Genomic DNA, 15194 nt, shown 5'->3' on the forward strand with positions numbered 1-15194 from the left:
TGCTAACCATTCGGAGAGGGGATTCGGCCAAAGTCACTTGAAGGCAAGACAAAACTTCAAGCTTAGCCTAAAAAAGCTACATTTGAAGAGGCCGTTTTTTTTTTTTTTTTTTTTTTTAATGGATGTCAATGGATGAGAGGCTTCACTTTACTATGCTGAATAAACCGCTTTTGTGAGGAATATCATTTAATGAATTGGCAGCCTGTCCACTAATCTTTAACATGTTTTACACTAACACTTTTCTTTTGACAAATATGTGTAGATTTTGCTATGATAAAAATGTTATTTTATAAGAGAAGGCCGAGTAATGTTGCGACAGGTAGGACTCGTGGCATTACCACCTGCAAATGTGTAGCAGTAATAGGCGTTGTTTAATAAAATTGAGTGATTGAGTTGTCTAAAGAAAGAATTGCCTAGATTTTCTAAAGAAAATTAACAACATTGTTTCTTTCTTTGTCTTTCGGGTTTTATCAATTTTAATGCTGGATTGAATTGCAATGACTGTGGCTGCGTCCCAATATGCCCTAAAAGTATGTACTTTAGTATGAAGAAAAAGTTCATACTATTGAGTATGCAGCAGAAGAGTAGGCAAGCTTTGGCATTTAATGATAATTTAATGGACAGCTCTGTCCCTTAGTTACATGCATCATGTCACCATTTAAAGTGCCCTGCCAATCATCTTGTCACAGTTAAAATCATCCACATTAAATTTAATTTTATTTCCTACCGTTTCGGAGAGAAATGTCGTAGGTCTTTCATGTGGAGACCGCCCTCATATTTTTTTTTGTTTTGTTTGTTGTTGTTTTTTTCAATTTGCATAATGATGCATTAAAAAGTTAATGACCAAACATATCTTTGCCAAAGTTTACAGTGCTGTTGCAGATTAAATATAATGTGGATAACATTGTATAAATATACTTTCGTCAGATTAGATCCTGATTAATAAACACTTAGATGCCTTTATGTAAACCTCTCTACTTAAAATAACCACAAACATGGTGGATGTTAACACTTTATTTGTGTTTGTAGTTCTAATCAAATCCTTGTGCAATTGGTTGTGGGCAATATTAGCCTGAGGCTGCATCCGAAATCGCATACTTCCCTACTATATAGTAGGCGTAAAACAGTATGTGACAAAAGAAGTACGTCTGAATTCAAAAAAAGAGTAGGCACAAAGTTACCCAGATGACCTACTTCTACCAGCAAGATTCTGAAGTGTGCATACGATGGACACTTGACTTTACTATTCCATGAGGCCACGGGAGATGATTTGAGAATGGTAGTGAAGTGACGCAACTGACGCTGGTAGGTCACATGTAGCCTTTAAAGAAAATGTAGGCCTATTTATTTTCAATTTTTTTTAAATTTGTCTATTGTAATATATATATAAATTTAATCTATTTGATTATGAAAAGTGAACAGCATAGAGTAAGATAGGCTATCATAAGATGCGCAATATGTCGGGAGACATGGAGTAGGTCAGACATGATTTTGACCACTTCATTAAGTTTTGTTTTGTAGAAAGCCTTTATTTAAAGTGAATTTCGTTTTGTAAAAATTGTATCTTAATTTTAATCAATGTTTCATCAACCAATTGCCTGAATTTAATAAATAAGAAGCAAATATAGCAGACAATATTGTAATGTCTGAAGACAGACAGACAAGGGAGGCTTTGTTCTGAACTTTCAATCGGAACGCATAACAACTGCAACACAAGTGCGTCAGACTAACTAAATCTCTAACTGCTTCTCTTCCAGGCTTATAAACTTCCTGTTATAACCCTAGAACTGCAGGTGCAAAATAAAACCGCAATTTCAAAAAGAATTATAAAGATTCTGTGCGCTACACTACCTTCCCCTCCCCTTAAAAGACAACTGTCCCAGTGTCCATAAAAGAACTCAGTAGCGCACAGTAACTTCCAGTTGCAACAACATTAGTCAATCAGTTCTTATATACGAGCAGCGTCACAGACGTAGTCTTGTAAGGATCTTGGCTTTCTCCTTTGTCGCTGTGGTCATCCTTTCCCCACCGTAGCAGGTGGGCTAGCCAGGGAATACGCTGCGTATGGCATTGCACTTGTCTGCGGTGTCTCCTCTTCTGGATTCTCTTCCGAACACTCCATGACCATGGGCTGATACGAAGCAAGTCGATCACGATGGGGCACTACCATTCGCCGTCGTCGCCCTCCCATCTTGACCCGGTACACAACATCAGAAATCTTGGCCAGCACTTCACATGGGCCATGCCAGTGACTGTAAAGCTTTGGAGAGTAGCCCTTTTTCCTTTTTGGGGAGTAAACCCAAACCCTGTTACTGGAAGCAAAGTCTCTGTCATTACTGTGGACATTGCTTCTGTTCTGTCGTTCCACCAATCCATCGCTTTGTGGATGAAGGGGAGTGCGCATCTTCCCCAAGAGTCGGCACACTTCTTGGAACACTTCGGCTTCAAAATTACGTCCCAGGTCACTGTGGATCTCGTCTGGGGCTCAGAATCAGCAGAACATCTCCACCAGCTTCTCTGCCATGGTGGCCACACTCTGGTTGGGTATTGCATATGCCTCTGGCCACTTAGTGAAGTAGTCCATGGTGATTAGGATGTAACGGTTCCCAGCCTCGGAGACCGGGAAGGGGCCCAGGATGTCAACCCCCACACGCTCCAAGGAAGCCCCAACCAGGTACTGTTGCAGCGGGGCATGGGGTCGCCGTGTGGGTCCCTTCTTGGCCGTGCATGCGTCGCAGCAGTGGACGTAGTGTTCGACGTCCAGCTGGCATCCTGCCCAATAGAACCGGCTTCTCAATCTCCGTGGGGTCTTTGCCACTCCAAAATGCCCCATCCTCACTGAACCATGCACGAGCTGTAGGACATGGCATCACAAGGATTGGGGAACTAGCAACTGCAGTAAGGTAGCCTCACCATCGGGTGTTCTCCACTGACGGTAAAGCAGACCATCACGGAGAGTAAGGGTGGCCCACTGCGAGTAATAGCAGAGATGTTCACAAGTACCTGCGGTCAAGTCCAAGTCAAGTCTCAAGTCTTTGAGGTCCAAGTCAAGTCTCAAGTCTTTGAGGACCAGGTCAAGTCAAGTCCAAGTCAAGTCTCACGTCTTTGAGGTCCAAGTCCAAGTCAAGTCTCAAGTCTTTAGGGGTCCAAGTCAAGTCTTTGTTCTATTTTATTTTTTTCAGCTAGTTGTTATTGTAATTAACAGTGTATTTAAATATCAAAACAAATTACTTTTATTTTAAAATTGTCTAATAAAGCACACAAAATACTACTTAAATCATTTTTATTACTTTCTAACTTTATACAAAATTATACCATTTAGAACCACTGCAAGGAAAAAAGTGCTGTGTATTTTGAGCTATATGTGTTGCCGTAGTTTGCTGTAGATCTCAAGCAATGCTGGAAAATGTAGTCTTCCAGTGAGTGCCTGCGGTAACAAAACCTGTGTATAGACAAGCGTTACAGTAAACAACACGACAAACAACATTTCCTTTTGTGTGTCTCGTTTGTGATAAGGCGATATATTAACGCACTGCGACTTAACATACCGATCTGTGGAAATGAGTCTGACGGACAGGGTCATAAAATGCGCATGCATGGAAGTGCTCGTTCTAACCAAATACAATTTAACATGGTAAATCTGGATATTATATGCATTATCAAATACTTGAGCAACAATAAATAAAAAAAATGAATAGGACATATACTTCTTGAAAATGGACCACAAGCAAGCCTCTGCAGCTGTGCAACACCGCAGCTTCACTTCGGATTAATTGTTTGCTTTTCAAATGAAATGACAAAGTTTATTGCAAGGTAAGGCTTGGCTTTATTGTTATTTGTTTTCTAATGGGTGATGAATTTGCGTGCCTTCAGATGCGTCACGCGCACGATGGTGTGTTTAGAGATGATTTGTGATATTCTCTGCTGCTGCAGCACATATTTGGGAATGAATAGATTGTAAAATGTGATGTTTCGTGCCATCATGTTGGATAGTAAATAGAGAACGTAATCGGGAATGTAATGCCAAAAGACAAAAGTATTTTTCACAAGTCTCTGTCTTCAAGTACAAGTCAAGTCTCGAGTCAAGTCTCGGGTATTTGTTCACGAGTCCAAGTCATGTCTCGAGTTAGTAGTTCACGAGTCCAAGTCAAGTCGCAAGTCGTTCATTTTTGCGACTTAAGTGCGACTCGAGTCCAAGTCGCAGACTTGAGTTTCCATCTCTGAGTAATAGGCTTTCACTTCCGGTCCAAAAGCCATTATTTCTTGCCGCTCAGGCCACTGCCCTGCTACCAGCCACGCTCTTTTTAAGGTGGGATCTGCGTAGTCTTTTTAAGGTGGGATCTGCTTCCTGTTACCGTTGCAACTTATGAAGTTCCAGGGGTTCGCAGGCCCCATTCCCTCCGTCCACCTGCCGCACCATAGCTTTGTTGATGGCCTTTTCTCATTCTTCCTGCTTCTGACAATTTTGACAGTCGATCACCTCGCAGGGGCAGCAGGACAGGGCATCCGCGTTTCCATGCTGCTGGCCGGCCCGGTGCTGCACGAAATCGTAGTCCTGGAGAATCTCCAGCCATCGAGCCACCTGACCCTCAGGGTTTCGGAAACTTAACAGCCAGGTGATGGATGCATGGTCTGTCCACAGCCGAAACTTCTTCCCGTACAGGTAGGGCCAGAAGTGCCGGAGTGCCAGCAGCACTGCTAGTAGCTCTCGGCGGGTAACACAGTAGTTTCTCTCTGCCTTCTTCAGTGCGCCCGCAAAGTCTGGTGCATGCACCAACAGGTCATCCAGATACACCTGCCAGGACCTGCTCCATCAACCGGGAGAAGGTGACTGGAGCATTACAGAGGCCAAACGGCATTACCCGGAACTGCCATAGCCCCTGGCCGATGGTGAAGGCAGTCTTTGGTTTGGCCCCCGGAGCCAACTCCACCTGCCAGTATCCACTCCGGAGGTCATGGGAGCTGAACCAGCATTACCCCGCGATACAGTCCAGGGTGTCGTAGATTCGTGGTAGCAGGTAAGAGTCTTTTCTTGTGACAGCGTTTAAGTGGCGATAGTCCACACAAAACCACCAGGAGGAGTCCTTTTTGACAAGTACGGCAGGGGCTGCCCACGGGCTGTTGGACGGCTCAAATACTTCTGCTTTTTCCATCTCCCGGATCTTTTGTTCTGCTGCGGTCTGTTTGGCCAGCGTTAACCAGTGGGGTCATAGCCGGATAGGCGGAGCTTTGCCAGTATTCATGTTGTGCTGTACTAGCTGTACCTGGGTGTGGCCCACTAGTGAACATTTTCCATGGAGGAGTGTAGACTGTGGTGGGATTTAAAAATATGATATTAATCATATCATATAATAAAATATCATGTATTGTTACTACTGTAAATCTGTATTAAATTATTATGGGATCTCATTCAATGCTTTCAGAATCTTTACCATTTTTTAAAATGGATTTGTTTATATATTTTTAAAATATTTCTATATTAGCATATTTTAATGACAGCATATTTATTGAACAAATTTATTCTCTTATTTATCAAAATAAACAGAAAATAGTACAAACTTTGATAAAGTGATTGTTTTGAACAAGTATTAACTTAGAAATTATTAAAAACATTATTTTAGCTAAAGTATTTGTATCAATACTGTGTGCCTTTTACCACCATGTGTGGGGTAAAAGGCCCCCCTCGCCACCTTATACATTCATACATTCAAGATTTTTAAACAAAATAAACCACTTATATGATTTATTCTCACACAACATCTGTTGCTCCATAAATGTTCAAAGCAGAAAAAATATATGTTTGTAATCATACACTATGGGAGTAATGAAAAGCATATTTTTCTTAGGGTACAATGGGGCTAAAGGCACACCTTATCTATAGAAAGCTTGAAATGTCTACTTTTAAACGAAATAATTAAAAATAAGAAAGGCTAATCTCTGATTATGTAATCCGCATAAAATGTGCATACGTCCACTATGCGACGTATGCACATCCATTTCATTGTCAACATCTTCGCAGCAGACACTGATTCAGAAAACACTAGTTTATTAATAAACAATTAAAATGTCTCCTTGCTGTTTTTGTCACATTCATAATCATTCTTTACGGCAAGCTTTATGTGTGCACTTGAGTGCTACGTAAACGCTCATTATTATGGTTTATTCTCTACAGTATTTAAGAAATTAAATTAATATAAATAGAATTAAATTAATTTAAATTAAATTAATTAATATAGAAAGTTCAAAACAAAAGTATTTATTTGAAATAGAAATTGAAATTGCTGTCACTTTTATCAATTTAATGTATCCTTGCTGAATAAAAGTAATAATTTTTAAAAAAAAAAAAAAAAAAAAAAAAAAAATCTTACTCTGTAGTATGCGAGGCAAAAAAAACTTTATCATCTCCTTTGACAGCAAGATTGGGTTTCTTCCCTGGATGCAGCAATTCTATAATGTGGTGTTAATAATTCAATAATTCATGAAAGGATCAATGACAAGCAAGAAACACACACGAAAATTTAAATTTTCATGTTTATATATATATATATATATATATATATATATATATATATATATATATATATATATATATATATATATATATATATATATATATATATATATATATATAAAAAAAAATCAAATTCCAATTATGCAAACAAAAAGCCTTTATTTCCATCTAAGCACTGCGAAACATGCCCAAACATTAGCTGTCCATATGTTCTACTAAAGAAAACAGGGCAATCTGTATTTGTCTGTGTAATTAAATATGAACTGTGTTCTTGTTTCCTAGAGTTCAAAGGAGATTCGAAGTTACAATTTTGCTGGATGCCTGGATCACCAAACACTTGCTTGGATCCAGTCTGAACATTCCTGCATTCTTGTGCAATGACTGTCCCATAAAAACATACATTGACATTTGGAAAATCAGTTTTACTTTGATAAAACAAAGTTTGACATAAAAGGCTGTGGTTCATTTTTTAAAAGCAAGGAAGAGGATGTACGCCTATTTCTGGTTTCCATCCAATAATATCCTTATATTTTTCTTTAAAAAAAAATAAAAAATACTGCTCTGAGAGTGAAAATTTACTACATTATATACAGAAATATGCTTTGGTTATTTGGTTATGCTGAATGCACAGAATATTTCTGAAGGAAGGAGGTAAAGTAAGATGAGCAAACCAGGCAGCCTGTTCACTGAAGCACTCTAGCTTCAGAGTGAGATTTATTCATAGAAATTACACTCAAAACCTTCTACAGGTCACTTCAGAAGTCCAAGCCTTTCCGCTGTGCTTCAGAGCGAGCATCAGTGTGGGGAAGAGGCCAGAATAGGGTTCTTGCATTAGTTTGCTTTGGCTCGAAGCTGGGCTCTTTTGCCAGTGACAGCCTGGAAGCCAGTCTTGATGCTGGCTACAGAGCAACGTGAGTGACAGGTTTCACACTGCAAGAAGTAGAGACGTGTGTCCTTCTGCAGAATTGTATCTGGTGAGCGGCAGGTATGACAAGTCACATATTCCTCTGTGAAACAGAGAAAAGAGAAAATGCCTTGTCAAAACCTATTAGGTAAATTAAATGTACTAGCAGAAAACAATGCACCTGTAAACCAAGAGTAAAGTGATCTAAACACTATCATATGACACGTACTACATTTGAAAAGGTCACATTGACATTTACATGAAACTATGTCTGCACAAGTACTGTTTATTTAATCAAGATTGCAAAGCATAAATCATAGGGAAAGATGTATGCTTCTTGACTCACTGGCAAATGACAAAGGTGTATCACTTGCATGGACAGTTACATCGATCAAGTGCTAATGATCAAGCTAACATTATGCCAACTGCAAGTGCGTAGGAGTGTTTGATGAGAGGTAATAGAACAGTACATACAGGTGCTGAACAATAAAACTGAAAAACTTCGACTGATTGTACATTCCACTAATAAGAGCAGAGTGTGAAGGATGAATTAGCAGAGCAATAGCAGAGCTGTACATAAAATATTGCAATCCACACAACATAATGGGAGACATATCAAAGTTTAAAAGGGAACAAATCGTTGGTGCACGCGAATAGGACAGCAAGTCTTTGTGGTGTATCAAGAGCCATGGTATCCAGGACTAGGGTTGTTCCGATTCCGATACTAGTATCGGAAATACCACCGATACCAGAAAAAATTCTAGCATCGGTATCGGCGAGTAATTAAACTCATGTACCGATCCGATACCATTTTCTTAAACAATATCTAGTTGTGCCCGCTATCTTTGCTTAACGCAGCAAATCGGAAATCAATTCTTCTCAGAATGCAAACACAGGAAGTTGTGCTGTGTTGCCATAAGCAACCACTGTTTAGAGCAGCGAAGAAGTGAAACACAGGGTTATTTATTAGAAATAAAACTAAATAAGATGCTAAATGAATTAATTTAAAGTGAATCTGAAGCATACCTTTCTCATTCGGCACTGTTTCCTTTTCGAGACAAATACTAAGCTATTAGACTATTTATTATGTAAGCTTTGTACTTCACTTGCATTATCGACATCATTCTTCACATAACGCCTGGGTGGTCACAGGACGGCAGATTGTATTTTATATGTTTGGTTGATTGTATTTTATTTTAATATTTAACAGCTGAGCTGCGATATCAAGTAAGCAATGCAAGAATTTGTGTGCACACGCATGAGGTGCCGGCGCGAACACTGGAACGTTTTTTCCTAAACTGTACTCCGTAATTTATGGTTTATGGTCGGAATTTAAAAGCCAGACATAATTCATACATTTACATAATACATTTAAATAACGAAAACAAGCAGAATGTCGGTTTCCTTTCCTAGATCGCTGGAGTGCGCCACAATGAACCACTTTCGTTTTGTTAATATGTAGACCTAATTATATGGTGAAATATTTCACATAGCCTATAGGCCTAAATATTCCCTTTTGTTGTATATGTGTTATGTTAGCCTATAGTTTTATTCTGAACCGCTGCATGTGCGTGATGTGGCATTGTGTGAACTCATGTTCTACATATCCTATAATTTTCGCTGGTTTCAAAACGCACAACACGCTGCATATTAGCCTACTTGATATTCATTTTCACTTAAATGTAGGCCTAGTGGTGACATATATCATCGGAAAAACTAATGCCAGGGCATTGCCATTGTAACTTACCTAACCTATGATGACATGACAGCTGAGCCTTATCGAGCGCGTCAGCGCGAGCATATCTCACTTTAGAGCGTTAGCGCGGGCATTTCACTCACGTTGGTTGCGTCAGCGTCACATTTGCATAGGCTGTACTATTTGAATTCATGATTGGTTGACAGGTCAAAATTTCGTTCGTTTCCGGTTTTCGTTTTCGTTCCTTGAACCGGTTCAGAGCCCTGCACCCTGGTATCGGATCAGTACTCGGTATCGGAATTGGTATCGGGAATGGAAAAGGGGTATCGGAACATCTCTATCCAGGACAAACCACATACAACAGGAGTAACTGTTTGTATTGTATCCAAAAAACATAAAACAGCTGCCCAACTCACTGCAGAATTAAATGTGCACCTCGTTTCCACCAAAGATGTTCATTCATGAGTCAATATTCATGGTAGGGCTGTTACAGCCAAACCTTAGGTCACTCGTGCCAGTGTAAATCTAGGGCTGTGGACAATGTGAAACATGTATTGTTCTCTGATATTGTTCGTGCTGCACAGAATGAAGCACGGGGGTGGATCAGTGATGGTTTGGGCTGCATTCCCTACTGTGCTTGATGTGCACTGCCAAGAACTATCGAACCATTCTGGAGGACGATGTGCACCTAATAGCTCAATTATTGTACCTTGAAGGTGGTGCCGTGTATAAGCACGATAATGCACCAATACACACAGCAATACTTGTGACAGAATGATTTGATAAACATTGTAAGGCTGATGCTGGACTGTCTAGACCAAGAGAGGGCTACTCTTTGAGAAAACAAAGGAAATTAACATTTGAACTTCCATCTCCCATTGAATTAGCATCCCCATCTGAGACGCAATCACACGGAGTCAATCACACCTCAGCACTGCCTTAATCTACATTTCCTTTCCTTTACCCCCTCTTCCCACATCTCTTCTCTCTACATGCAGAAATGACCTGAAATTCACCCAAAATCTATATGGTTTAATGTGAACAGTTATCATACAACATTATTCATGTTTGGTATCATTTGAAGTGTCTCAGTGCGACTGGTACAAATGTCTCATTCCCACAGAAGTAAACCAGAAGGCAATAAAGGTTTTAAGATTTTAGAGATATTTTGCTCTCTGTAATGGGTGTGTCCACCTTCACAGGGTCTTTCATGCAAATGTCCCCAAAAGGTGTAATCTACTCAGTCTAGGACACTGATTAATGCAAATTCCCATTGTGAACTCATGTTTCCATTTGAAAGAAGGTTCTGTCTTGGTCTGAGTATTTAAAGAGTTGTTGCAGGAGGCTCAGGGCGCTGTAATCAGATCAGCCCACATTGCTGAGTGTCCTTCAGACACTTAGTGTGCATTTTTCTAATGTCAGGTATTCATCTTTTACTCTATTTCTGAGCATTTGATGTTTTGTATTGATCGTCTTTGAATTGATTATGTAATTGGCATGATACATTTACCTGACTAATGTTACATTTGATTTTATTCTGACTTACTCTGAAATTTTTGACTCTAGTAGATAACATTAAGACCACAACGTTAGTCCATTACTAAACTGAGCGTAGGTTTGTGGGGTACAAACCTACGCTCAGGTTAGTAATGGACTAAAGTACAGTTTAGGTGGAGCAGTGGTGCACACCAACTGATATTTTAGAGCTCCAACTAACACATTGGCATTAGTTATGTATACTTAGACTGTGTAGGCTAATAATGGGTTTTTCCTTTTAGAGCAACAGAGTGTTGCTAGACCAGTCTAAATAGGGTGGGCCTCAACCTCTGATTATGGATCTGGTTAAAAGTAATCTTACCTTAATTCAGTGTGTTCAGATCTATGGGGACTAAATAAACATTCTAGCATGAGCAAAGAGTGGGTACGGCCTCTAGAATGTTAGTCATCGCCTCTGTCTAATGACTACGACTGACGAGATTGTGAGTATGAGATCGTATACCCAGCCGGTGCGAGGCTCAAAGCATTATAGGAATCTGAATGAACAAGGACAATAAAAGTAAAGAGTTAAATAGAATAATCAAATGTCTAGATAAATTATCATATAAATGGTCAATTATAAATTGGCATTGTAACGAATTACAATGAATTCATTAATTAACTAGCTCAAATTATGTGTGAAATATATAATTAAATCATAATGCATTATGATCAATTATAATATAAATCGACCAAAAAGGGAATTATGCACATATATTGTGAATTAATTACAACGGATTATAATTAATTACATATATGGTTCAGGATTAGTTCTAGTTTAATAGTTAATTTAGAAAGACTGGTCTAGTTTGTCCAGCAAACTATCAGTTCCCTTTCAAGGGAACTCGCGTTGCGTCGAGAATGACGCTGTGTGAACGCTCTGCGTAATTGCGTCGTGCACCTATGAAATCAGTCCAATGGCGTGACGGAAGGTGGGTGACGTCATGACCAGGAAACTATAAAGCAAACCCAGACCAAACAATGTTAGCTTCTGTGCCTTCAGCAAGCGCTCTATGTGAAATTGTCTCTGTCTATTTATTGTTGTTTGTCCACAAGCTTAAATTTATCTAGACAGGAGTATAATGGCGAGCAAACAGCAGTTTGTCATGTGTTTCTCCCTGCACTCGCTGGGATACACGTGATTTATGTGTTGTTTGTATGGGAGTGGAGCATGTGTGCACGTCAGCTCTCTTTTGGGCTGACAGAATTAAAAGCATTCATAAAAATGTCCCGAAGTGTAAGGAAAGCATGCACTATCAGGAGTTTTTAGGTCCGCTCCCGTTGGCTTTATTCTCGAGGGAATAAATGTCTAATGCAAGGCTCAGATCTCGCGTTTGCCGAGGCAACGCGTGGATTACGGTCTGCAATAAAGATCAATGGCTCGGATCTCGCGTTTGCCGAGGCAGCGCGCAGATTTCTGGTCTGCAATGAGAATATAGTGGCTCGGATCTCGCGTTTGCCGAGGCAGCGCGCAGATTACTGGTCTGCAATGAAGCATGGCTCGGATCTCGCGTCTGCCGAGGCAGCGCGTAGATTACTGGTCTGCAATAAGAATATAGTGACTTGGATCTCGCGTTTGCCGAGGCAGCGCGTGGATTACTGGTCTGCTGTAATATCAAGGGCTCGGATCTCGCGTTTGCCGAGGCAGCGCGTAGATTACGTGCCTGTAATGTATATATGTACTTTCGGAGGGAACTGAGCAGACGGGAGTTTCCCTTTCTCGCTTGTCCCTATGATCGCTTGCAAACCATTTCGAGCTACAATTCTTTTTGTGTTTAATATTTCAGCTAGGACATTCAGCATGTATTATTGTGTGTTTGTTTACTGGCTGCATTTAATTTGAGAATTAAATGAAAATTTGTCTGCTTTGAAAAGTTTGTGTCTGTATGAGAATACTATATCCAGCCTATCATCTAGACCGTTTTTACTTGTCTGCTTGATATGGCTGCATTTAATTTTTTTTTTAGAAATTAAATGATAAATACTTTTCAGAAGTTAGACATCTGTATTAATACACTATATTCAGCCTTTCATCCAGACCGTTTTTACTTGTCTGTTTGATTTTGGCTACATTAAATTCTGAGGAATTAAATGTTAATTACTCATCTGTTTGGGGGAATCAGATGTATGTATTAATACACTATATTCAGCCTCTCATCCAGACCGTTTTTACTTGTCTGGTTGATATTTGGCTGCATTTAATTTTGAGAAATTAAATGACAATTACTCATCTGATTTTGGGGAAATCAGATGCCTGTTTTACTCACTATTTTCTGCCTTTAGTCCAGACCGTGTTTACTTGTCTGGTTGATTTGGCTGCTTTTTAATTCTGAGGAATTGAATGGTGAATTCCCGGGGGGAAATGGATAACACCTCATTATACAGTGCCCATCTCCCTTTGGCGCTATTAGCTGAAGTCTCCTCTGGGTAAGACGAATCTGAGGATCGTCGTTATCGCAAAGAAGGCTTCGGTGAAGAGGTTCTGACATCAGTGGTGTCAGACCTCTGAGGGCATCCCCTCCGGGGTAAATGGGTTACACCTCACTTCACGGTGCCAATCTTCCTTCAGTGCCCTCAGGGGGCATTTCTGACAACCCCACCACCTTTGGGGTTGGCACCTTTGCTTTGGGGCGCAGAGGTCCCCAGTGAGTTCTAGCTCGGTTGTTCCCTGCCGGTCTCCCGTTTCAGGGCACCGAATTGGCTACTCACGTTATGTCAGAGCCCAGTCTCGAGAGGCTGGTTCTCTTAGTACGAAGTCTTTTCGGGGTAAGATGGATCTGAGGACCGTCATTATCTTCAAAAAGGCTGTGAGAGGGCAGTCCCCTCCGGGGGGAAGTGTTCGACACCTCATGACACGGTGCTCATTTCCTTTCGGTGCCCTCAGGGGGCCATTCTGCCAATCCTGCCACCTTGTGTGCTTCGGGACGCAGTGGTCTCCACTGAGCCTATATCTCAGTGTCCGCCTGGAAATGTAGCCACACTGGGATGCTCGCCCCCTCTACGGAGGGTCTCACAGCAATCAATTTGGCTGTTCCCTGCCGGTTCGCCGCTTCAGGGCACCAAATTGATTGCTTGAGTAATACCAGACACCAGTCTTGAGAGGCTGGATCTCTTGGCCTCTGGGGCAATATGGTTAACACCTCACTATACGGTGCCCATTTCCCTTCAGTGCCATCAGGGGGCCATTCTGCCAACCCTGCCACCTTGTGTGCTTAGGGGCGCAGCGGTCTCCAGCAAGTTCTAGTTTCGGTTGTTCCCTGGCGGTCATCCACTTCAGGGCACCGAACTAGCTACTCGAGTTATGCCAGAGACCAGTCTTGATGGGCTGGTTCTCTTTGTATAAGTCTCCTGGTGATAAAATGGATCCGAGGACCATCATTATCTCCAAGAAGGCTGCGGGAGTGCAGTCCCCTCCGCGGGGAAGTGGTTTACACCTCTTTACACGGTGCCCATTTTTCCCCTCGGTGCCCTCAGGGGGCCATTCTGCCAACCCTGTCACCTCGTGTGCTTCAGGGCGCAGCGGTCTCCAGTAAGCACATATCTCAGCGTCTGCCCAGAAACGTAGCGGCACTGGGATGCTTGCTCCCTCTGAGGAGGGTCTCAGAGCAAACAATTTGTCTGTTCCCTGCCGGTTCGCCTTTTCAGGGCACCAAATTGGTCGCCTGAGTAATACCAGAGACCAGTCTCGAGAGGCTGGCTCTCTTGGCCTCAGAGGGAAAGTGCTTAACACCTCCTAATACGGTGCTCATTTCCCTTCAGGGCCATCAGGGAGCCTTTCTGCCAACCCTGCCACCTTGTGTGCTTCGGGGCGCAGCGGTCTCCAGTGAGTTCTAGTTTCGGTTGTTCCCTGCCGGTCATCTGCTTCAGGGCACCGAACTGGCTACTCAAAAACTCCGGAGGCCAGTCTCGAGAGACTGGTTCCCTTAGTAGATTTTTGACAGCATGAAAGACTGCCAATATATCTCAATGGGTCCTGCACTTGGGGGTTCCTGTCCTCAGTGGTAGGCCCTGAGCAGGCTCTGGTTATGGAACAGGAGATAAACTCTGCTAGAGAAGAGGATCTTTAAGATGTGTTCATCATCCTCATCATATTTTATTGTTCCATAAAAGGATGGGGGGTTGTGTCCAGTTTTTGATCTGTGCGCTGAGGCGATTCGGGACATAATCAGATCCGAGGACTTGGTTTGTCACGATAGATCTCTGGACGCATACTCCCATATTCCATCCTTCCTTTCGGCCTAGTCTTGTCACCCTGTGTTTCTGGCTCAAAGTGTGAGCGGATGGCGGATAGGCATCGAGATGTCATTTGCCGCATGAAAGTATGGGGGGTTAAGGCTGAGCGCAACGAAAAGTGTGCTTTCTCCATTTCAGAGGACCACTTTTCAGGCGTGGTGTGGGATTAGATGACGATGCAGGCATCGTTTTGATCCACAAAGCTTAAGCAAGATAACTAGGCCAGTCACTCACTCTCAGACAGTTGCGAGACTGTTTGGTCTGATGGCAGCTGCGTCCAACGGGATACCTTTTGGCTAGCTGTACATAAGACC

At 41.6% G+C, this 15194-nt stretch overlaps 1 protein-coding gene across 1 annotated transcript in view; it reads right to left on the reverse strand.

Moving 5' to 3' along the window:
- Positions 1–6665: 6665 nt before the first annotated feature.
- The window catches only part of LOC137026605 (eukaryotic translation initiation factor 2 subunit 2-like), a 36228-nt gene continuing 27699 nt past the window's right edge, over positions 6666–15194 (reverse strand). The window contains exon 9 of the mRNA XM_067394005.1: positions 6666–7518. Within this exon, the coding sequence (XP_067250106.1) occupies positions 7343–7518 (176 nt within the window). The 3' untranslated portion in view covers positions 6666–7342. The remainder of the gene's footprint in view (positions 7519–15194) is intronic.

Source organism: Chanodichthys erythropterus, chromosome 9 (assembly GCF_024489055.1).
Source record: "Chanodichthys erythropterus isolate Z2021 chromosome 9, ASM2448905v1, whole genome shotgun sequence".
Taxonomy (NCBI): domain Eukaryota; kingdom Metazoa; phylum Chordata; class Actinopteri; order Cypriniformes; family Xenocyprididae; genus Chanodichthys; species Chanodichthys erythropterus.